At 40.1% G+C, this 25,213-nt stretch overlaps 1 protein-coding gene across 2 annotated transcripts in view; it reads left to right on the top strand.

Annotated features, from left to right (window-relative positions):
- Positions 1–13,810, top strand: part of MAPK1 (mitogen-activated protein kinase 1) — a 40,502-nt gene extending 26,692 nt beyond the window's left edge. The window contains exons 7-9 of one of the 2 annotated variants that reach the window (XM_039560750.1): positions 1,841–1,950; positions 2,672–2,799; positions 5,063–13,810. In XM_039560750.1, the coding sequence (XP_039416684.1) occupies positions 1,841–1,950; positions 2,672–2,788 (227 nt within the window). In that variant the 3' untranslated portion in view covers positions 2,789–2,799; positions 5,063–13,810. Of the gene's footprint in view, positions 1–1,840; positions 1,951–2,671; positions 3,106–5,062 lie in introns of those variants that run through there. The other variant, XM_039560751.1, reaches the window with a different exon arrangement.
- Positions 13,811–25,213: the final 11,403 nt, after the last annotated feature.

Genomic DNA, 25,213 nt, shown 5'->3' with positions numbered 1-25,213 from the left:
CAAACAAGTCTTGAACATTGTCTTTAACATCAGATAGGAGGCAGCTGCTTGCTGCTGCCCTGAGTAGAGTTTGTGCAGACTGTGCATCAGTTGTAGGTCAAACAGGGTCTCGTCAGTGAGTGGGGTCCTTAGGCACCATGAGAGCTTAAAATTTAAAGGGTTAAAAAATTCAGTTATGATAAGTGGAGCAAAAGTTCTAAAAGCAAGGAATGTAATAATTGTTGCCTTTCTTACAAGGCTTTAGTAAAGGGTAAATATGATTTTGTTTTGCTAGATAGCTATTATTACCTTTTAAACTCAACTCCATACAGTTTAAGGGTGGTTGTGTTCACAGTACAGTGCTCTTCTACCTGCTCTAGCACAATTCGTAAGTAGCTTCTTTTTCACCTGATACGATAATTTACTGTTAGTGGATGTGATCAGGTATTGAATTACCATGTAAAAGCTGATTTCTGCAGATAGAACTGTATGGAGCTGATTATCCCTGTCATTGAGGGAAACAGCAGTGATTTATTCTGCTTTTATAACAGTGCTCATCGATGTGAGAATCCTCCCCGTGGGCTTTGACAGCTCAGATGGCAGCAGTGCTGGTACCTCAGCTGAGGGGGGATGTGCCGTTTGGTGCGGCACCTTGGCAATGGCACCCTGAGAGCAGCTGTGCCAGGGCAGCTTTTCAGGAGCTGGCTGTCACTCAGGGCAGTGACAGGGCTGTGCCCGACACACTCCAGCTCAGGGTGAGCACGGGAGCTGAGGGAGGAAACACCGAGTGAGGATTGCAGTGCAAGGCTGAGGCTTTTGGAGCTGCCTTCGAATGAAGCTGGGTCTCTTGTGCAGTGCTGGCTACTGCAGAGACCCAGAGGAGCTCACTTCAGTGGTAGGGTGATGGTGATGGTGCATCCCCCCTCCCCAGGCCGCACAAGGACCTGAGGTCACAGGTGTGTTCCTCATCCTGGGGCAAAGCTGCAACTGCTGTGCTGCAGCAAGAAGCCTCTGTTAAAGTTCTGGTTCATAAATGATATGGTGAGGAGAAGAAATGTGATGGAATTTGGGATACTGCAGATATCTTAGGGCTTCTTGCTCCTGGTTTTCTCTTCTTGGAAAAGGGAAATGTGTTACAGGCAAAGTCACTGACCAACTGCAGTAGCTCTGACTTGTGATGTCCATCCAGAGTTTCACCAGACCTCGCTCTCTTGTCTTACTGGATCTTCAGGTTCTTTATAGATTATTTATGAGTTGTCTTCAACAGATTTTGCCTGAATCTTATGAATATAAATGCATCTTCTCTGGAGAGTATCTTCTGTGCTGCCAGTTGGGCAAGAGTATTTCCCTGTGATGATCTGGAACTCCTAATGACTTCTGGATATTTTCCAGAACAGCCAAGTTTTCTTTTCAGAATAAGAGCATAGTCATAATTACTTCTTTCAGATAAGCTCCATCTTAGTTTAGATTTTGGCACAAAAATCCAAAACATTTTTCTGAGAGAAGAAAAAGTCTAATCTATTTAATTTCTGTTGTAGTTAAAACCAGATTGTACCATAGGATTCCTTGCATTTCTTGCCTCGACATCCATTCTGGGGCTGAAGGGCCTTGGGCAGGGTAACACCTCCACTGGAGCAGGTCGTGCCTAAGGCTGTTGTAGCCCAGGAATGCCGATAGAGGGGCAGGCACAGCTCCTGTGCCCGAGTTACAGGTCCCAGTGCTGCTACAGCAGGGGAGCTCCAGCAGTGCATTGTCATTAGCACAGATCTTGGGGTGGTGAGTATTGTCTGTGTAAGGTCAGGGCTTGTAACACTTTTTGCAGAGTGTGTATTAAATTCTTGCTCACTTTTTTTCCTCTTAGCACTTGATTTGTTGGATAAAATGTTGACCTTTAATCCTCATAAGCGGATTGAAGTGGAGCAAGCTTTAGCCCATCCATATCTGGAGCAGTATTATGATCCAAGTGATGAGGTAAAGACATTGTTAAAATGTAAACATTGATAAAATGATATAGCTGATTATTTTCTGCTTTAGTTTAAGGGTAGTATTTCTACTGCACTGACGGAGTTGAAAAATGAATTGCATCAATTAACCAAAATTTGTATTTCTCACTTTAGTACAACACTTAGGAGATGCCACACAATAAATAGATGCTAAGGTGTCCTCTCTAGAAAATGGAGATTCTCAGCTCATGTGTCCTGGTTTCATAATGTCTGAGGTAAAGGAGGAGAATGACTGAGTTTGCCATCAGATCATGCTTTGAAAACCCTGAATCGGAACTGGCTGTAGTTTGCGTACAGTTCTGAGGAGATTTCTGGCTTCTTTTTGTGACAAAATAGAGGAGGAGGAAATAAGCTAGTTTTCCTTAAGGGTCAGACATGTTTATTCCAAGAAATAAAAATGCTTGAGATAGTATTTTCTTCAAGTAGATACTGAGTTAGGAGCCTTGAACAAATATTTCAACTTGTAGTTTGGATTTGAGTAGCTACTTACTGTGGTTGATTTAAAATTGGGTAAACTAATACGTAAAGCACGCATCGGACTAATAGGAGGAGTTCTGCCTTGAAGACTGCTCAGTGTTAGATATTTTTGTGAAGGACATTTTCAGATTTTTCCCCCATTCATAAAAAGACTGCATGAAATTCAACAGAACAGTGACATTAAAGTAATCATATTTCTTTGTATTATTAAGCCTGTAGCTGAAGCACCCTTCAAGTTTGATATGGAGTTGGATGACTTACCGAAGGAAAAGCTGAAAGAATTGATTTTTGAGGAAACTGCAAGATTCCAGCCAGGATACCGATCTTAAATCGTGCATAGGTAAAGTCACAGCAATATGGGACACTTGGGCAGGGGGGAAATTTGGGACTTTGGTGCTGCTGGTGAAATGTAGAACTTGCCTTTCCCAGTGCTCAGTAACTCCCTGTCCAAGGACCTGAGCTCAGTCCTGTCCTGTTCTTGAGGGAAGTTTCTGTTTGCCCACAGCATTGAAGTGTCCACATGGAATTGAGGCAATTGTCTGAGGTGTTTACCTTGTTTGTAGGTTACATTTAGGGAATAAGAATTGCATTTCAATAGTGCTGCTTAGAATAAAAGCAATAGTAACACTTTGAAATGCAAATTTTATTAAAAAAAAAAGAAAACCATTTTAAGGGGCAATGTTCTTCATATATTATTTTGTCATATGGCTTCAAATGCTTCAAAAAAACCTCTCCTCCTAAATGCAATGTACAGAGGAGAAAACTCTTAAATTATTTTAAAGGAAAAAACCCACACTTGAAACTTTAGTATAAATTATCTTTAGTTTTAAGTAACTCTCAAGTAGTGTGAGTAAATAAGAATAGGTATTTAAATAGTAATAAATTAATTATGATTAACCTTCCTAGTATTTTGAAGGTCTTAAAGTTTAATTTAAAATGAAATGTACTGATATTCACTGACTCTGACTCTTTTTTTTACATCAATGAACTTAACTGGTCTTCCTGTACCACAAGGCTTGCAAGTCTCAGGAGTTCCATACAAAATTGGTCAAATACTGACATGATTGGAGTACCTGTGAAACTTCTGTGATACTAATAGGTTAAAGTATCAAAGTTTTATGACTGGAAAGGAAAAACAAGCCAAAGGCGACAGGCTGACCTGGGTTGCCTGGTCTGTGCTCTCCTCCCTCAGAGCAGCATTCCGCAATCACTGGTTTGTGTGGGCAGTTCCACCAGGAAGGTGAAGTTTTGAGCCAGGGAACTTCCTTGCTGCCAAAATCCACAGCTCTGCTGGCAGAGTGCAGCAGCTTTGTGGCTTTGCTATAAGCAATTATTTTTCTAAAAATAGGATTTTAGTGTCTTCATTGCGTATACCCCCAGGTTTTTACTTAATGATGAATTCATAGGAAAGAAAAAGAAAAAATAGTGGGGGAAACTTCTAAAAGTACAATTTTTACTTTAATAGGGTAACTACTGTTGCCACTGGCTTGAATATTCAGATGTCTAGAAGCTCACAAATGAACTAATTTCAAATTTTACAAATACTGCATTTTGTTTATTTATGCTTGCTGGGTGATGTTGGAACTGTTGTAATAATTAAAAGATAGGGAAATCTGAGGTTCACACACTGGTTCTGTTAGTTGGCATTGTCAATAGAACAGACCTGGGACTCGGTAGCATGACTGGTGTTAATGTCCCACCCATGTTTTCTAAAGCTGATTCTGTATTAGAGCACAGCTGTGCATGTACACATTGTGGAAGAAAATTACATCAATTTTTAGGAACAAGATGGATCCTGTTCCTAATAGGCTGTGGTCTCAAGGAAGGACAGCAAAGTAGTTACTGCTGTGGTAAATCATAGTTCGTGATCTCTTGCTTGCCTCTTTGCCCAGACCATACTTACCTAGGTTGTATTTAGGGATTAAGGGATAAAAGGATTAGGGACAAAGATATCAGTGATCCATTGCTAGCAGAAATTTCTGGTTGTTTAAAATGTTACCTTTGAATTGCTACTATGCAGAGTTGGTTTGCCCAGCACAATACTGAAATTGAAATATTGTATTAGCTTGATAAGGATGCTGGTAATTTGTCTGAGTCGTTTGTGGTTAGGATTGCCAGCTATGCCACAGCACAACAGTTTAAACATAGCTGGTTGACATCCTAGTGAGAGCCAGTCCCCAGGAGTTGGCTTTAAATGCACAGTAACAGTGTCCTGCTGTGCATTTCTGTTCCCCTGCACTCCCCCTGGGCTTTATCAGCCAGCTCTTCTCACTGGGCTGTTTCTCAAGATTCAGTGTCCCCTGGGCTGTGGGTTTTGGAATTGAGATGTAATATGAAAATAAAAGATTTTTGGTTCAGACAAAGAATGTGCTTCATTGATTAGCTATGTTTAATCTTCCTAATCTTTTGAAGATTTAGTAGTTTAAAATGGAATGCCCCGATATCCATTGTCTCTGAATCCTTTTTGAACATCTGTAGATCCTGCTGGCTCTGACTCATGGTAAACACAGTGTGCACAGAACACAGAAATAGGAAAGGGCCTGTTTTAAAAGGTGATGTTAAAAACTTCCTTCACTGAAATATGTCTCTGCTCTCTTTTGTAGGACAAGGACTTAAAGGACTGGGCATGCTCAAACGTTGCTGTTCCTCTTCCCAGTTCTTTGTTGTTGGTCATGTCTTGTGGCCTCTCTCAGCTTATCCACTAACTCCTTTGAGCCATTCAGGAGGGCGGTTCCTGGTAGTTTTGGCTTTTCATGCTTTCAATGAATCTTTTAAGCCTGAAGAATTGTAATTGACACTCCTATGCGTAATGCCCATTGTTGACCTGTTGCAGTACTGTACTGTACGTGCACCTACTGCTGCCTGTGTTTTAACTGCTTGCTTTCTGGTTTGAAAGATGCAGTGGTTCCTTTCACTCCTGGATCAATATCCAAGAAGATAATTCATTAACCTGTAAGACACTTACACCATGAACTATGTTTTTCTGACTTTACTGAAGTCGCTGGCATTTTTTTTTTTAGAAAAGCTACTATTCAGGGCACTTTAAGTCAGTGACATCCCAGATTTTTTTTGCACGTCCTTTTTAAATAGAAATGGTTGGTTAGCATCCAGCAGAGTGTGTACCATTATGCTATGGATTGCAGCATAAGTCGTGTTCATGTCAATCTTGCTTATGCACTTGTTTGGGTGTCCTGTGCTGTACATACAGGTATTCTATCCAGTGTAAGAGCCACATAGGAGCCCAACTTAACTGAATTCATCTAAGAAACATATTCCATGTATTGACAAAACATGTACCTTTTTCTCCCTGTTTTTCTAAAAGAGATCATTTAAAGTTTACCCATGTTGGAGGCATAGTACTTCCAAAGTTCCTACCATGCAGTAGTGTTTGTACAGCCTGTGCAAAGGCGAGGTGGCAGCTGCAGCTGCTGTTTGCTCCCCGTATGCTGGAAGGTTTAACACAGACCACGATGGCACCATGACCCCATGGCCAGTGCTTTTCCTGGGCAAGGCAGCCGTATCTGGTGGCAAGCAAGAAACCAAAATACGATGTTAATTAACTCAGTCTACATCCTGCATACCAATGAAATGCTTCAAATGAGGATTGATAGTTTTGACATTTGAATCTAATCACTGACATTCAGAATTCTTGCAGAGAGGAACACTGCATCTTCAAATGAGAAAGTTTGATTTTACTTTTGCTCCTACAGCATGTCAGCATCTCAAGTTCATTTCTTGCAACCTACACTATGGTGATTTGTAATCAAGCCTCCATGAGCTCGTGACATGAAGTACTGTTCTGTTGTCAAGTACTATCAAACTTTTCTGATAATGCTGAGTTAGGACAACCAAACAAAGCTAGCACTAAATAACGTTTAAAATTGTATACCTTTTAATGATCTTTTCAAGTATTTGTTACTGAAATTGTATAATGTGGAGTTTACTAGGTGTTATGTTCCAGTGCAGTGCCTCCTTTTCTTTCCCCACTGCTCTCTGTGGTGAGAAATTTGCCTTGTTTAAAATAATTACTGTGCCCTCGCATGACTGTTAAAGCTTTCTGTGCAAAGATGATTGTCTAAGTGCCACATGCCTATGATTGAGAAAAAAAAATAATCTATTGTTACCTCTGAGTTGTGTTCAACTGAAATGCTATTCAACAAATAACTTAGGAAAAATAGTTCTATTTTTAGCTTTTCATATCTCTGCTGTCTTTTTCTCATTTTATTTTGGCAGCAGTGAAGAATGGATTGTATAAAGACTGCTTGCTAATATGAACAAAATGCACTTGTAATTCCTGGAAATAAATTTAAATCTTATATCTTCACATTAACATTAAGAATTAGTTTTTGGTTTCCTCTTGGGTAATGTCTTTGAATGGAAATCAGGTTCAATTGCTACTGTAGTATATAAGGATGCTGGCTAGTTAATAACTCCAGGCTTCCTCATACCATTTAGTCTGCTCTTCAGAGAAAACTAGAAAGCCATTCACTTAGACTCCAGTAGATAAGGGTGCTTACAAGATTCCATTTCAAAATTTTCTTTTTCCTATAGTTTAAATGTTAGTCTGCCAAAACTAATTTTTAATAAGCAAGGGTTCATCATTAAAGGGCATTTTCTATTAGGAAGTTCCTGTGGTACATAAATCTCTGTTGTGGGGAACAAATTCGGAGCATTGTCAGGACACTGCACAAGTGATTATGGAATTGTGGTATGGAACCTATGCTAAAAACATTTCTATAGAAGAAATATGCACTTGACTGTTGATACCAGTGTAGAAATTTCTCTTAACCTTTCTACACATCTTTACCAAAATGCTTTTCTCACTCAGTTTTGAAAAGTTGAAATATCTCTAGAATCTCTGCTACTTGCATCATCATCATTACAACAGGAATCATTTTTGGCACGGTTGGAAAGATGACTGTTACTGAAATTAGTTTGTAACACCTCAGTTTTAATTTATTAAGGAAGAACTTTGGCAGCTTACTTCACCCTTCTCTTTCCCAATTCTATTTTTTTAATACTCTCTTTAATTTGGGATGTTTGGGGAGGTGCAGACTTACCCTTGCATCCTGTCTCTCCAAATGAGAAGCCGAGGGTTTGCTTTACCTAATGTCTGGTGCTTTCGGGCTTTCTTCCTTAGCTACTCTTGCTGAATCCAATAGGCATCCATCAGGATCCATAACCATATTCATCAATCTTTTACTGAATTCAGTAAACATTGTTGGGTTGAATTTGTTGATGCGTCAAATGCTGAAGCATGTTTTTTTTTTTTTGGTCAGATTTTGAAAATAGTTTAAAAGAAGGTGCCTCTAACAACACTGTGTTAGGTCAGTTATTTCATCATTTTACATTGGGTTATTTTCTTTATGCAGTTTTTATATTTTAGAGCGGAGAACAGCAACTCTTAATTGAAGTAGCATGCATATTTCATGGTAAAGATGCTTTGGGAATAAGGAATGTAAACAGTTCACTGTCAAAAACATTCCAACCTTACAGCTGAAGAAAAATATGCAAACACAAAATTCTCATGGATGCTTTGGCAAACAAGCGTCTGACTCTGCTGTCCTGCCTGTGGCCAGACTCTTCCTCACCCCTGTGACACCAGAGCTGGGCCGTGTACGCCGGGAGCTTCCAGGAGTGGCAGTGGGGACAGAACTCGGCAGTGGCCAAATAAAACCTGAGGAGCTGAGCAAGGCTTTCCTTGCAGAATGAGAGAAAGAAAAACCTGTTGTTGCTGCCCACTGTAATATGCTACGATATATTTATACCATGTCGAAGTTGTTTGCTGAGCAACTGTACTATAGATTTAAACTTTATTAATATATATTTGCTTATGTTAGTGTAGTTTATATAGCCCTTGGTTATTGATAAATTTATTGTGTTGTTACAGCACAGTGATATGGTATAAATATAGATCTATACATACACACCATATACTTATGAATTTGGTCCCTTGCATAGTACTTTTATATTTGTACAGCAATGTCTTCAAGCAATCCCAGATTTTAGGGGAAATATTTTTGTAAATGCAGTGGTTTAAACAAAAAAGTCCAAACAATCCTTTTACTAAGTTTTAAATACATTTGTGGTTCAAAATGGTTTAGTTAACAATTGAAATCAAGACACTAAATTAGTGAAAAGTGCACATTAGTAAAGTGAAGCTTACAGTGGTTTTTGTAGCATGTGCTGTGATCAAACCAAGTGACACATTGGCGGAAATGTAAAAGTTGGACTACATGTGTAATCTAGAACAAATTTCTAAAGGTTGCAGCTGGTTTACTTACTATTGTTGCCTTTTCTCGTGTTGTATCAGTGTAGAGCACTCTTAAAATACTCAAACTGCTTTGTCTTTGCTTTGTACTGTTGGTGCCTTCTTAGTCATGTACCCCACAAGTCCTGCATAGCTAATTTAGTTAATGGTAAGTTTAAAATAAAAAAGCAAAGGAAGATTTTATAAAAAATAAATCATTTTCTGTATGTTCTTATTCATTGTAACAATTAAACATTTATATTGTGACAGATTTGTGATTTGGTTAATCTGTATAGATCAATTGTAAGTAGCAAAGGTTTATATTTCGTCTTATTCTTTTGATGTTGTAAACGTTTGTGATTTTCTTTTTTAAATCAGGTAACTTAATGTTCTGTTTTGTTTTTGGCATCTGAATCTTGTAAAAACAAATGCAAAGAAAATCATTAAATTGTGTCCCTGTATTACCAAACCAACATAGTTCCGTGCATATCTAGAATGACTGGGACTTTGCTTTGCCCTGAGCTGGTCCATTGGCTGATCCAAAACTGCCCCTCCTTGGAACACTGCACGGGGAGCAGCGTGCAGACAACAGCTATAACTGCTCAAGGTGTGTATCCCCCTGTATAATTGTACCAGCTTGGAATTAAATTAGGGAAACTATCCAAAAAAAAACCTACAGCTGAGGTTTCTTTATAGACAGGCAGAAATGTTTTATCTTTGGTGTGAGAAAATTATGAAATCTTGACCTTTTGAGTGATGCAAATCGATTTGTGTATCTGATGATTCATGGGCTTTTTTGACACTCTATGGATATTCATATTGCACTGTTCCCACAAAATCTTGAAAATTATTACTTGCGTAATCCTTAGAGACCAAATGTTTTCGTTTCAATACAAAAAGGCTCTTCTCCAACCAGGGATTTGAAATGTGGGATTTCTGGGAGCTGTGCAAGTAAGCTCATATCACTGTCATGGACTTTTAATTCTTCTTCTTTTTTTAAATTTTTTTTTTTTACGCTTAAAGTGCTGAAGACTGTGCCAAAGAACTGAACTCTTAAAAGGTGTAGCTGGATAATGGCAGCTAGAAACTTTAATTAATATGAAAACACACAAAATGTGACTTGAAACTAAAGAAAGCTTAACCATAACTGACAGGTCTGTAACAGCTCTGAGAATTGGCTTGTAAAAACTCATCTCTCATTCCCCTCCTTGACTTTCACTGCAGAGTACATTTTTCCTCTAAGAATAATACATTTTTGCCATAGGTGGGTTTATGTGTGTTCTTACATTTTTGTTGGCTGTGACTGTTCCTCTGGCAGAAGGTGTGTTCGCCTAGCATGCACTTCAGGGAGGGACTTCAAGGTACAACTGCACAGCCATTTGGCTCCAGGAAGGTTTTGACAAGCAACTGATTGACTTAACATTGTTGTGATCCTTGTTTCAGTCGGGTTAGTTTGAAATACCACACAGATTTCCTGTGTTTCACCAGAATTGGCTGCTGATCCTCTCAATCTGTAAGCTCCAGGTGTAGTGGCCACTCCTGAGCTATTGGAGCCAGAGTGGGTCGGGGTGGGGCTGGTGGTTCCAGTGAGCACCCCAGGTGCTGGGGTAGATGGTGCACTCAAATATTCAGGAAGGCTGGCAAGGAGCTCTTTTGAGTACAAGCCCTGTTTATTGGAAGAGATACTAATGTAGGTCTGATGGCATCAAGCTATGTAGAGCTCTGACCCAGGACTTTGCAGACCAAAGATGATTCTGTGTTGTGGATGTTTCATCTTCAGTTATTCTTTCTACTAAATTAGATATATGTAACACTGAAAAGCTTAAAAAATAAAAACATTAAGGGCATGTAGAAGACTTACAAACATCATCGCATCAATGTATGCCATGTCTGTTGGTGGTTACCTTGCTCTGAGGTGTCTTCTCACCACACAAGTCCAGGTAGCTGCAGAAGGAGTTCTAGAGCCTCAACTCTGCTTCCAAAGGCAACTCCGGTCAGTCTGCTGAACACCAGCCTGGTGTCAGAGGTGTTCGCATCCCCCATCAGAAAGGTGGCCTCACTCACGTGCTGTTTGTGTGAAGCCTGATCTTGGGAGTTGCGTGTGAGAACTGTTCTGTAACCCCTCCATCTGTTCCCTTAATAAATACACTGACAACTTTCCTTCATGTGTTTTCCAGAATTCTGCCTTTTTTTTTAGTACATCTTGCTATTGACAATTTACTTTGTGTTTAAACTGAGTCTAAACAAGTTCCAGTTGTTACAAAAAATCTTTCTTTTATAGGTTTTGTGAGCTTTCTGATGATAAACAGCAGATTATTGGTCCTGTTAGTTAAACTGATATACCTTGTGGATACTGAAAACTTCCTGCAACTTCCCTAAAGCTGCATCTCATTCTCCTCTCAACATGCACGCACACAGAGCCCATTTTTCCTGAAGTTCCTTTTCTTTCCAGCTGATTCATTAGTGCAGTAGGGAAACATGTGAGCCTTCTGGCTTAGTACAGAGGTAGCTTATGTTTGTGTGTGAAGGCTGAAGAGAGGAGTCTTCCATTCCTGATTTTACTGAAAAGAGCAAGAAATACCTTAACAGGGTCTTGGGTTTGCACTGTTTTCTCACCTAAAAAGACAGTAAAAAAACCACTTCCATTTCTCTTCCCAGTCTGTGAGTTTGTGTGCACTCAGCTGTTGGCTGCTGCCTGCACTCCTGCTCCTCCCTGTCTCCTTCCCTTGCTGCTTGCACTGGGCTGACCTTTGATCTTGCTGAGTTCCTTTTCCAGCAACACTGCCCTTCCTCAGGGGTTTTCACTTTCCATGTTGGGATCTTTCTCCAAAGTCCCTTGTCTGCTCTGACTTAACGACTTCACTGCTTTGTTCTTACTTTTCCTTACCTTGCACGCTTGTAGCAGTCTCACAGCTCAGCTTTGATTTGCTTCTTTCATTTTTTACCCCTGTACAGCTGAGCCAAGGACACAGTTGTGCTTCACAGAGCTGGGCCTGGGTACAGGCAGCTGACCCTGGAGCCCTGGTTCAGCCACTGGCCCTGGGGAGAAAACCAGGGTAGCGCAGAGCAGCTCCAGTCCCAGGTCAGTCCTGGGATGGCATCAGCCAGGGCGTTGGCAGTGCAGGGATCTCTTATTCCACCTTGCAAGTTTAATTCTGACCTTGAGTGATGTGTGATCTGTGTCTGAAAATTCAGGCTTTTTTAGGAAAAAAAAAAACAAACGCCAAAGCTGTAAGAGAATGCCATAGAATTTTGTAAAATTTGCTTTTACTAAAAGACTTGAGATGCACCTTTTAGGGGGTTTTGTTAGTTTATTTGTTTTTGTTGGTTTGTTGTTTGGGGGTTTTTTGTAACATCCAAGACTAAATGGCTTGTTGTGAACATCTTTTTCTGCCTTAAAACTGCAAATGCAAAAATGCTGAATATTCAGAATTTTGGCTTGAAACTCTCTGATGATACCACCAGAGAGCTGGAAGGTTTTTTAGTCAAGCCTAGGTCACCTTTCATTTTGATAGCTAGTACTGAAAAGGAAATTTGGACTAAAAAACCTTTCTTTGTTCCTAGAAGTGTTAAAACTCACAGATATTCTAACTTATAGTTGAGGCATCACAGACTCAAGAGTTCAAACTTTGGACTTTTTAATGCATTCTGTGTTTTTAAAAAACTTGTTAGTTTTTGTACACATACATACCTTTGCAGGCTTTCTGAGTAGGTTTGCATAGGTGTGGAGGGGACACAAACTTGCAGGCAGCTTGCCCACTCAGAAGTATTTCAGTGGGTGTTGTTGCTGTCACTGTAGCTCCGTGTTTTGATCCTGTGTTTGCCTTCATGCGGTACAAGCGCAGCACTCCAGACAAAAGTGGGGATTGAAAACAAAACCATTTCTTAATTTTTCTGTTGTAGCTAAACGTAATACAAGCTTGGGTTTGAGGGTATGCTTGGTATTTTGGAAGAACTGTGTTAAGCTGTTTTTCCAGCTGACTTGGTGACATTTCTGTAAGTAAAATACACTGTTGTTCCAGCATGGCAAAGGTCTGCATAATTCATGTGCTCAACTTAATCACTGGTTTTCTTCTTGTGACAATAAATGGCATTGTACCAAAAGCAATATATCCTGTGTGTAGTTAGTAGTGGAAATAATTATTACTGTGCAGCTTGTATTTTCATTGTCTTTGCAGCCCCTACCATGGATCGTGTGCACTGACAGTCACTCCAGGCTGTTAAAGATGTCTGGGGAGAAAACCCGGTCCTGAATAACACTTGTTTGCTTTCTGGAAGCTGCTGCTGTACTTTGAAGCAGAAAAGGGTCGCACCTGATGCTGCATTAAGCTTATTTTCTTCTGAGGCTTGTCATCAGACTTCATCTAGGTCTAGTGTGTTTCTCCAGATTTGCTCCTCCACATTGTTCCTCTTGAGAAAGGCCCAGGCTCAACACCAGCATCATTAGAGCCAAGGATTATAAGAGAGCAGAAGGGCTTTTTTCTCTGCTTGATTTTGGAATTCTGCTAAGCTGTGCACAGCTTTAGAGCGTGGCACTGTAAAAAGACTTGTGGAATGCTGCAACTGGTTGTGCTCACCAACTACTTAACTCAAGACCAGATAAGACCTCACAGGCAATATGCAATGCTTGGGAACTCTCTAGTCTGTTCCCTCCTGCCCCCCAGTAGCACTTCTGCACTACTGGCTCTGCAAGTAAACCAGCCCTGGATAACTCACTTCAAAGGGAAGCTTTGGGTTTCATTTCTGCGTGCTCAAAAGGGCAAGATATTAAGACAGTTTTCTCCCTATCACTTGCGTTTCACTGCTAGTGTAGTACTCATTATACTAAATTGTCACTGTACAAAAAATTTTATGCTGCAGAAATAAGAGGGCTGAAGAGCTTGCTCTTCTCAACATATATTCCTTCTCGCTTTCTAAGTCTGTAGAAAAATACCTACTTTCAGTTATAGCTAAATAGCTTTTCTGCATTCTCTGTGCACATTTTTCTCTGCTGCCTCCTACTCTTCTTAGATGTGACTTATTTTACTGCTAATGGTGTTATAAAAACTGTAGTACTACAGGTGTCATGTGGTAACTTGTAAATAAAATTACTGTAAACGCACAGTCAAGTTATTTGTGGTGCTGCTCTGTACATGTGTGACACTGCCTTAGCTGTCAATTCTCACTGCACTTCCCTGGAAGATCACTTGGGGATTATAAAGCCTGTGCCTGTGCCTTGTATGAAGAACCTTTTGCTGACCAGCCTGCACAGCAAACTGGTCCTGTTAACAAGTTCCAGGCAACTCTAACACTGACAGCAATTATTTCTAGGCAGGAATGTTGCCACATCATTTGCCAGCTGACAGCAAATCAACCCTTCTGTCAGACTGATTGTCAGTGGAGTAATAATACAGTTTTATGTAAATAACTAACCATTTGTATAGCAAGTACAGAACACAGGATTATTTACAGTTGGAGGCTGATGAGGAAGCTGTTGCTGGGGCGTTGTGTCCTTGCAGCCTGTTGCTGTGTTTCCTATCCAAGTTAGAGAGGGGTGGAAAAGAATGGCAGAGGTCTGACCTGTGTGGAGAACACAAAGTGCTGTGTTTTAGTTAAAAATCCAGATGCACTGCTCTGCTGCACTCTCTGTGGGTGTCGAGGCTGGCAGTGGAGCAGCAGAGACTGCATGGCTGGGCTGGAGCAGAGGGACAGCAGGAATGCTGGGAGCTGGGGAGATGTGCTCAGGAGCAGTGATCTCTCTCTCTCTCTCTCTCTCTCTCTCCTAGAAATTGGTCCAGAGGAGATGGAATGAGCAGCCAGGTGTGAAGCTTTTCAGAACAATTTGCCCTCTTGAATGCATGTATCCATGTGTTGTGGAAGACCTGTCATTGGGCAGTGCAGTAGATAAAATTTAAGGGGTTTCGTGCCTTTTCTTTGGGCAGTGAATATGAAATACTTTCAGGAAATATTCAAATGGCTGCATTTTCTGCAGTGCTGAAGAGAGATGCAGCTTGTAATTCCCAACTACCTGAGGCTACAGTCAGCTGTCTCATGTATGCAGGGGAAAACTCACTTTTTGGAGATGACAATATTTCTGCTTCCCAACTTTCAACTGCTCTTGTAATTCTTCACGGATTTCTTCCCTTTAAACTTCTTTCCCTGCAATTGTTACGTATGGTCTTTGGGACCCTGAGTCTTTCAAAGGTATTTAAGTGAATTAAGAGGCAAATACCACATGGAAACATTTATCTGGAAACAATTTCACTTAACATGGATCAAAGTTTCTGAAAGCAGGAACTTGTGGCCTTTTACCACAAGGGGTAACAGAGTTAACTTACAACAAGCATATTAAACTAAACACTTAGCTCAAAGAATAAATACAAATGCAATCCTTTTCAGAATAAAATGCCATGTCCATGATAGCTATTGAATTAAATCTCTGGGGGGAAAAAAGGGGCTATAAACCAAAAATGTCTCCAAATCAATGTGCTTGAATGAATGAAATTTGTGTGTGCAACAGGGATTGTCTGAAGGTAGTGATTATAACCCAGGTGGGTTTGGTGGGTAGAGAGGTGGGCAGCAACAATGAAGCCTGTGGCATTTCTTGTATAAATATTTCTATCTGCAAATTGCCATGCTCCTCATCAAACAAAGGTAGCAATTAATTTAGCAGGAGAGTCCATTTCAGCTCTTAAGGTGTTCATTTCAGAATATTCAGGAATTGTCTTGGCATCTACTTGCACTGAGAATGGATTCATGATGACATGTTTGTGTTCAATTACTGAAATTTTGCATGTGTATATTTTGGTTTTACTTGAATCTATGAATCACTTCAACATTTAGTAATTTTCACTGTGAAAAGAAGCGTGATTGCCTTTCAGTGATCTGTCTTGCTCCAGCTTTCTAACTGTGCTAGATTTTGGAGCAGGGGGAGTGAAGCCTTCTATGCCCTGGAATAAAATTATCTTCAGGTAAACTAGTAAAAATTACAAACTTTTGATGGTCTCTTTAGGGATAGTAAATACATATGTGTACCCTTTGCACCTACTCAGGCAGTGAACAGCTAACCAATTCCTGAAAAGCTTGGGGGGAATAGAAAATGTAAACCCAGCTCACGCTCTCTTACTATAAGCACAGTTCCTGTACCCTGCTGGAGACTACACCACGGGCTGTCAGCTTCCAGGGCTTGGTAATTAGCAGCTGCTACAATACTACTGGGTGTTTTTGCCAATGCCATGTTAGTTTTCTTGCACCAGCCCCAGAACTGGATTCATGCAGTGCCCAGTCTCCCTCAGGAAGTAATGGGCTCAGCCAGAGGTGTCCTGCCTGGTATCTTCTTGCAATGATTTTGTTTCCATTTGTTGTCTTGTGCAATCAGTTATTTTCTTGTTCTCTTTAGTCTCTTACACTTAAAGGCTGTGATGGGGTCAGATGAATGCCTGGCCCTCTTGGATAACAGGCAGTCCATCTCAAGAACTTTTTGTAATTCAGTGCAATTAGAAGTAGCTGTTGTCAAATGTAGCCAAGCTCCTGAAGGCAACCATTGAAAATTCCACTGGAAGGAACCTCTGAAGGTCACCTGCCCCAACCCTGCTGACAGTGCAGATGTGGTGACCCAGAGACCTCTGGGCTGCATGGGGCTGAAGAGGACCTGCTCAAGGGAGCAGAAAAGTAGATCTTTAGTTCATACTTGCTAATGCCTTATACTGCTAAACTTCGCAGTTTTTAAGAAGTACAGTGATCAAGACAGAGATTTAGGCATGAAATTTATCCTTTAATCACTTTCACCCCTACTTCAGTCACATTGGGTGTGAGGCTACCCCTCACATCCTTTTTTCTCTTTTGACTGGAAGACATTGGCAGCAAAGGATGTGATTCCCGTTTCTACAGAGCCTTCAGCCACCACAGAGCTGCAAAGGCTGAGCCCCTCCTTGCTACACAGGCTGCCCTCCCTGGCCTGGCACCACCAGAGTTTGTGTTGTTCCTGCTCCTGGGCTGAGCTTTCGTTCTTGTGCCGCCTTGCACGTTTCAAGCACTGGATTTTACACATTTTTTCTACAGATCAAACCCCATTTTGTGTAATGTTTGCTATTCATTTTGTCTGCGGGTCAAGTTTTTCCAGCAACAGCAATCTAGTCTTCAGAAAGCAAAAAGAACAGAGATAAAACTGACCGTAGAAATGACGTAATGACACTTTTTATTCAGCCTCACAGTAGAAACCTTGCCTCTGTTAAAATCCAAATAAAAGCTTTCAAAGGAAATGAGAAAGCATAACCGTAGCTCAGTGCTGCAAAGCGCTCCTGCCTAGCCTGGTCCTGCAGAGCTGTCGGGATGATCACGGGCTGTGCTCGTGCCATCTGCTGGGGGAAAGCTGCCATGAACAGCGTTATACAAATAAAAACCTTGCTGACGACAGTCTACCGCAATCATTATAAAGCAGAATTTATACTAATAATACCCAGACTGTCTAGAAAAATATCATATAAGTCTTCTAGATTTATAGCTCCAGAGTTTGTAAAAGGCTAACCTAGTGACAGGGTACAACACAAGCACACCTCTGAAACTGTAAGTGAATAATTTCTATGTGGTAGGTTTGGGGGTTCTTTTGTTTTGGGTTTGGTTATTTGTGTAGTTGTGGTTTTTTAAAGCAGAGTCTCACAGTGGGTGTACAGTGTGACTGGTCAAGGCAGCAGAAATGAGAATTTAAAGAAAATTTTGTTGCGTGGGACTGATGTGATCATTCTTCCTTTTTTCCCCCCAGTTTCTGGTGTGGGTCCAAGCAATTCCAACCACCTATGAATAAAGCACACCACCGTGCTAGGGAATGAAGCACAGAAGCAAGGTGAGGCATTGGGAACTTTTAAAATATGAATATTAATGATTATGATTATGCTAGTTATGATTGTCAAACTTTGTACAATCTGTTCTTCTCATCTCCGTTCCCATCCACCCATTCCATACATACTGGCAGAAGTATCAAAAGAGCAATTCAATAGAGTACTGAGAGAACAGTATTATAGCTTGTAACATGAAAAATTAACTTTACTATCCTGTTGCTGTGTTTTATACCCCCATCTTAGATGATACTTATTTCTCTCTTGTAACAATATCCAAGAGATTGCAGAATCTTGTTTGTAGCAGCAGCAAAGCATCTTGCAGGAAGTTTCTGGATACTGATGCTCAGGGGATTTTGCTGTTACAGTAGCTTTTCTGACAGTTTCCATGCCCTGCTTCGCACCCTGCTCACAGTTATGCTATCTGCTCTGCTCTGTAATTCTTTAGCTCACACAAGAGCAGGTATCATTTTTCTGATCAAATGTGAGTTATGTTGAGTTGTGCTTGTGTGTTCCTGCCAGAGCAGCTGGTTTGGTTGTGTCCTGTGCCCCCTGAGCCATGCAGATGTCTCAGGTGACTTTTTTTAGAACCTAAAAGTTTAAGATACCCCAGAAAGGCACTGGAATGTGGATATTTCTGGCTGAACAGGGTCTTCTCAAGGATACTGGGGAGTACAAAAGCAAAACCTAGGATGCAAAATGGGCTTCAGAAAAGCAAAGACAAAGGCACCTGTGACAGTTCCTTTGCACGTTATGCCAGCATCAGTGCTACTTTTCTAGAATATATGGATGCAGAGAAGGACGTTGAAGACTGTAGCCTCCAGCTGGTGTGGGCAAGATGCATCTGAGCGCCGGCCTCTCCAGAACTTAGATACCAGCTGAGATGGCATTGCAATATTTGCATTTCACCCCTCTGTTACCAGACAACCTTCTAACCTGGCACACTGCGGAACATGAAGCAGCAGCATTACCTCTGTCTTTATTTTAAGTAATTGTTATTACATTCTATGACACATCCTGGTAACTTTTATATGTAGTGGTGGATGCTGCTGTCTTGAGCAGAGGCAATAGAGTCTTTTATAGCTTCCTCCCACCCTTGTTCCAGTCATTTCAAACACTAATCACGCTGTGGTTGCAGCAGCCTGGCCACCCCGTTCCTCTCCTGTGCTGCCTCCCTGGGCCACAAGCTGCACCAGTCCCTGTGCCAGGATCAGAAAACATTCTGACAGACATGTCAGTACCAGAGCAGAAGAGAGGGAGCATTCAGCAGCTGTGTGGCACAGTACAGAGCATAGTAGGTATGCACTGTGTGCATAGTGCTTCCTGACCAAGTGACAGAATGCAAAGATTTTTTTCTTTGTACAAAATCTAGCAAGGAATTCTTCACATAAAACTGTAGTGCAGCTCTGAGCAAATTTGCTTTATGAAGTGGGTATTATGTACAGCAGAGAGAGTGAGGCTTTGACACTATTAACTCACTGTGGCAGTCTTGCAAACCTGTATTTATTTTCAGATTTCTGAGCATGTCTGCAGGAGATATAAAATGGAATTCTAGATATGCAATGTTTTCCAGCTTGGCACCTACATAATAAGGTAAAGCTGCTTTGTCACTCACGGTTGGATATCATGGATGCTCTGTATGACATAGCAAGAGAGACTGTTCTTGCCATACATATTTTGCGAGGCCTGTGACTCCTTGGAAACAGGCACTTTCTTTGTTTCCACGTCATATGGATCAGGGGATATGTCTTTCATATTAAGACTGCCAAAATATGGGTGCAGCCAGCCTTATCCTGCTTCATACCCAGTAACCAACCCTCTACCAGTTTCTGCAAACATAATTTGTATTCTCTTGATCTCTGCAATCTTGCAACTGTGGCAATATTTTTAGAGCTGAATGCCGTTTCTACTGTGCCTGTTAGAAGCTCTATCCAGTAACACTCAAGCTCATACACAACAGAACAGAACATCCAGCATGCCCTGGCAGCTCACTGCCTTCTTGCTGCCAACACTGAAAGTGCTAAAAGTGAACCATTTACTTCTTTGCAGTCTGAAGAAAATATATAGTTGTGCTATACACCAAAATATGAACTTACATAACTGGGATATGAAGCAGGCACTAGCTGAGCCATGTGGTCAGTGAGCTGGGGTGTTGGCAGCCTTCTGTAATTCCTGCTGTGTGTTTTGTCCTTTCCTATGCTGAGTTCATGGTTTGGGTGGTTGAGCAGTCAAGTCGAGGCACTTACTGAACACAGTTCAGGGATGGCAGGAAAAGGTTAATTGAAAGGTTTGTGCTTTTGTCTTCCATTCAAATGCTAGCACTGTTTAATTACAACTACGTGAAAAAATATTTGTTTTAGAAGAGAAAAAGAATGCTGCCAAAATAAACAACACTGACCTGTGTTTATGTTTTGGTAGAAACGTGAGGCTGCTCTTGAAGGTAAATGGTGAATTGCTTTACTGGCCACACCAAGTTAATAATGAACAGCAACATTAGTGCAGGTTGGAGTTAAAAAGTGCTGGTATTTGCCTGTTCTCCCTCTGCCTGGCAGAGGCTCCTCTGACAGTAACCAGGAGGATGTAACCAAATTGTGATAGTGCTACACAGGGAAACAAGGCAATGCTTGCTTGGGCTAATCTTGTCTTCAACCTGTCTCTCCATTTCTCTGTTACCAGAAACATTGGAGCCATTTGTCCTAATAATTATAAAGGATGTTCACATACTTATTTATCAGTATTTACGTAAGAATGATGGCAAGAAGGGTCAACCTGTGACAAAGAATCCGTGCAGGTTCAGCCACAAGATGGAGCCAGTACAGTATCAGGCACACCTTCCCAGTGGAACAAAGTGTTAGGCTGTTTTGTCTCTAAATCCTTCAGCAGTTTTAATAGGATTGTTCACTTCTCAGTTACTAAGATAGCCTTGGAGAAAATAAAAATCCCTTGGAGAAAACAAAAATCAGCAATATCTAGTATTTAGGGTACAGAATTCATACATAACTTGTTCCAACCTACAAATGAAACATGCAGGTAATCTGACCACAAAAAATAAAAATGAGTGATGCTTTTTCTTGACTCTAAATAAAACTAGTCTTTAGACTCAGTTGCATTCTCCAGGGGTTTATGGAATTAAATGACCTAAGGGAAAAAAAGAAGGAAAGATTAAGAGGAGGGAGAAAATTACAGGGTGGCAAATAAGGCCTTTGAGTTAATCTTACAGAATCAGGTGCATCAATACAAGTAATAAATCAGCAGAGGCAGCTCTAGCAGTTGTTACAGTGAATTTAAAAGTCCTAGTGTGAAGGATAGGAAGACAGGGGTTGCTTTGTATGTTCTCCTTCCAGCAATCTTTGTAGACACTTTTTAGATAAGTTACTAAAAAGAATACGTCAAGTGTCAAGTTACAGTGTACATCCCTGTGCTCTCATAGTCACAGAACATCTATGTTTTTTTCTTATTACTGTTCTTCTCTTGTCTCCTTCTCACTCAGTTTCAAAGTTACACTAGACTCATATTAATTACAATAAAAGCTTTTATTTTTGTCCTTCTCAGAAAATTTTCATGGCCAACATTACTCTTTACTTTGTATATTTATCTCAACTTTGCAAAAGGAATCAGCTCTTTAATAATATCTATCTTCATAGAGTTCCAGAGAATAATTTGATGCCCTGTTGCATTTTGCTCTGTAAACAGTGGGCTGGCTACCACAGGAAGTCAATCCTAATCAAAATCTGTTTTGATATAATTTTTCCTAGAGTATTGCTTTGCTATGGAAACCTGTAATTCACCTCTGAAATGAAATTCACCTTCTATGAAAAACTCCAGGTGACCTGCTGGTCATTGTTGATAACAGGTGCCTTCTGAATGTGGCCAAGCTTTTAATTTGTATGGTATGTCTTGCCTGATTCACAAGAAAACACTAACAAGCTGAAAATGTTTTTACCATCAATTAGCTAACTTTGGGTTTGCTTGCCCCTTATTATTTCCTAGTTTTGAAGTGGGAACAGCAATTCTGAAATGCCTTCGGGGATCCCAGTGAAGAATCAATTGAACTGGCAATTAATTGAACAGATAGATAAGATCATCTGACTATCTAAATAGGAAAAGGACAGTCCCATGCTTGACAGGGACAAAAATCACTGCTGGAATCCACAGCTCAAGAAATCATTTGATACCTTGGAAAAGGATCTAAGAAGAGATAGAGAAACAACTTAGAACTTGAAAAATGTGCTTTATAAAACGCTATTACTTAAAAGGATGCTCTTATATCTATAGTGAGTCCTATTGTCTCCTTCATCTTACACAGATGGATGAAACAGCAATGGAAAGGTAAAATTAAACACATTAAAGGGAGAAATAAGATATATGTATCTGTCAATGAGAGTAATTAATGACTGGAACGAGGAATTAACAATTTGTAGAGACAGGATGTTTTAGGATGTTTCCCTAAGGGATGTTCTGGTTTAAATGACAAGTAATATCACCAGTCACATGGCTTCTGTCCTGCAGTGAGTTGTACCACATGATTACAGTAATCCCCTGTCTCTATTTATCTGTGAAATTACAGAATATGCTTGTGCTGGATGCCCTAATCTGGGCAGGATAGAAAATGAAGATGGAATATAAGTCTAGGTTTTGAGATGAGAAACACATCTCTTAGAAGAAAGGAAAAAAAAGGAAACTGAACAATTCCAACACAAAAAAGCTTGAATCCCTGCCTCTAGCCAACTGTTTTGCATATACAGGCAAGCATAAGCAGAATGTGTTTTTGCAAAACACACATAAACAGAAATTTAATCTCTGCTTTTCTGCGGCTCACAAAACACAAGTTTAACTTCCCAGATAAGCAACAGCTGGCCAACAATCAGCCAAGGAGTCGATAGCTGCATGAAATAGATGACAATCCTACACTAAGGTGGAGTTTTAAAAATGTATGTATATATTGAAAAGCTTAAGTAGTTCTCTTTGTTCTACTACCTTTTCCTTTTGCCTCAGAAAGACACATCTGCTTTCTCTTCTGCTAAATACCGACAATCCCTGCTAGCATCTGATTTTGTGATTTAAATGCTATGGTACTCATCAAGTGCAATTAGTTTCTACGTGTTGTAGTGCTCGTTTACTGTGCTGCCACTCCTGTTTGCATGCTAAATATTCCACTGTACTGTGTAATTTACTTACCAGGAGTGAACAGCTGGAAAACTGATGATGCTGTTTCCAGTTTCCTAGTAAAGTGCAGTCTGATCCTTGTCTACAATCTCAATGCTTCATGCTGGAGGCACACCCTCCAGCCATCTCTGCATTCAGAACCACACAGCCACTATCAGGGAGGGATTCAGAACAATTCTGTCTTTTCAGTCTCTGGAGATGATCTAGACATCACCCCTTGCAAAGAAGCTTGAGATATCTTAAAAGAACTACTGCTTCTTTTTCAGAGATGAAGGGGAAGTTACAGAGCTAACAGGCTAGGACTCTAGTTTGCTGACAGATTTTGTCCAGTTCAGTCATTTATACCAGTGCACTTTCATCATCAGAAATTAAATCCAAATACTGAATTCTGAAACAGGTTGCAGACAAATGTAAAGACTGCCCACCATTTTCATCCTGTTTTCCATCTCTAGTATCCTTTCACAATGTTAACTATCAGAATGAGTCTGTATTTGATACATAAAATGCTTATGCTTATTTCCCATAAACAGATGCCTGAGGTAAATTGCCCATAGACACTAAGGTGTGGAATTTGAGAGTTAGAACTCAGAGATATAATGTACAGCTCGTATCATTGCTTATATCTACAGTTTTAATTAAAAATGTAGATATGTATATGTATATTTTTAGCACGGCTTTTTGGTCCTAAATCTTCTCTTGTAATAGTCTAAAGCATATTAGAGGAGTCAAAACACTTGTGTTTGGACTTCACCCACTTTTAGGACTTCATTTCTACTGTATCTCACCTTTGGGTCCTGACCTGTGAATCCTGCAGTTCCAGGGCTTGTAATCGATTGTGCCAGATATGAGCACAAAAGGAACAAAGTCGCACATTAGAAAAACAGTGTTGCAAGTTTTAGAGATACACACATGTATTTACACACTGCAATTGTCTGTTCTGCTCTTGAGTCTCCTGACAGACTTTCTGCAAAGCCAACAACCAAAGCCATCAGGAGAAGCAGACACAACCAGTTGCAGGTTTCCCCACTTACACAACCTGGTCACAGTTGCCTCTGCTTTTGAGGACAGACAAAACTTCATCTCTCCACAGCTTGGTTAGTACAAAAAACCAAATTTCAACAATAAATACAGCTGTCATTTGTTCTTATGATCACCATTTTCATTACTGTGCTTATAGCATGATGATTCTTTTGTTGGCCTAATATTTTTGTTTAAAGACCAAAAAGAAGTATAAACCAAAACTCAGCTCTTACTGTTACCATGTAGAGAAAGGTCTAGATTTTCTACTGAAAGTGAATATTAAGTTATTAAAAAAACAAATTCAGAGGAAAAAAAATAATAACATTTAACCTAGCTACTAAAGCATGCTGAGGCTTGAAGGGCATGTGTGCTGGCTCATTCCCTGGCAAACTTCTCTGCTCTAGGTAGGACACTTGTATATCTGTCAGTCTGAATATTAGAAAAGTTTAATTAACATATGGGTTTGCTATTTCAAAAGTCACACAAGAGATAAAGTAGATTTTCCACAGTGATGGTGGGCATAAACAGAGCAATTCAGATTTTGCAGATGACAAATTGCCCTCCAGTGGTGTATATTTCACCCCTTTAATAGAGAGAACATATACTCTCCTAAATTAGGTATCTGGAGCTCTGGGTGATTCTGAATTTTTTCCACATCACATCCATTTATATGTATATGAACAGATGTCTACATCACATAAAAATCATGATACAGATTTGTTTGATTCATAGCCCCCAAACAAATTCCTCTGCCTATTCTCCACTTGAGAATAGCTTGAAACATCAAAATGTCTCAGGACAGCTGATCACATCACTTGATATTCCCTGATCCACTGAAGATGCAGCTTCACTGCACATGTTTTCGGGGTTTGCAGGTTTTATGTCAGCATAAGTGGTACAATTTAATACTTCTACTGATTTCAGAAAGCATCCCAAACGAAAGGATCCTAAGTTATTTGTTCACCTGAAACCTCCCTACACAGGCAGTTCCAGACAAACAACTAAAATACATGGCGACAAATATCAGTGTAATTTATGACCTAGCAACAAGCTGGTTTACAATTAATGCATAATGTTGTATTTTCATATCATATGATCAGAAGTTTGATATTAATTTTGTCAGTTATTTCTACATTACACTCTTTAGACCAGTTGCTGCTATATCCTGAGAAAAAAGATGCCTTTTTCTTTTCCTTGGAGAACTTTGGAAAACACAACGTTATAAACCTGAGTAACTGAGAAGATAAGATCAGATATTTTGTTTCTCATTACTAAGCTTGCATTTACGGCAAACATATAGGAAAGTAGTTAAATTAGTTTTTTAAAAATTAGGTTTTCCTTCTTTCAGTGATTTTCTTTCAGCTAACACAGAGAATCTAGAGGTTGAAATTCTACGACCAATTGATTTAAAAATTTGGTTAAATTCTCCAAACCTTTGAGATTTAACAGATCCTGAAGAAGCAAAGGAAGTAATGATCCAGACATTGAGATGCAAGCATTTTTCT

Source organism: Corvus cornix, chromosome 15 (assembly GCF_000738735.6).
Source record: "Corvus cornix cornix isolate S_Up_H32 chromosome 15, ASM73873v5, whole genome shotgun sequence".
NCBI lineage: Eukaryota > Metazoa > Chordata > Aves > Passeriformes > Corvidae > Corvus > Corvus cornix.
The sequence above is the reverse complement of the archived record's forward strand: the minus strand, read 5'-3'. Positions and strand labels throughout refer to the sequence as shown.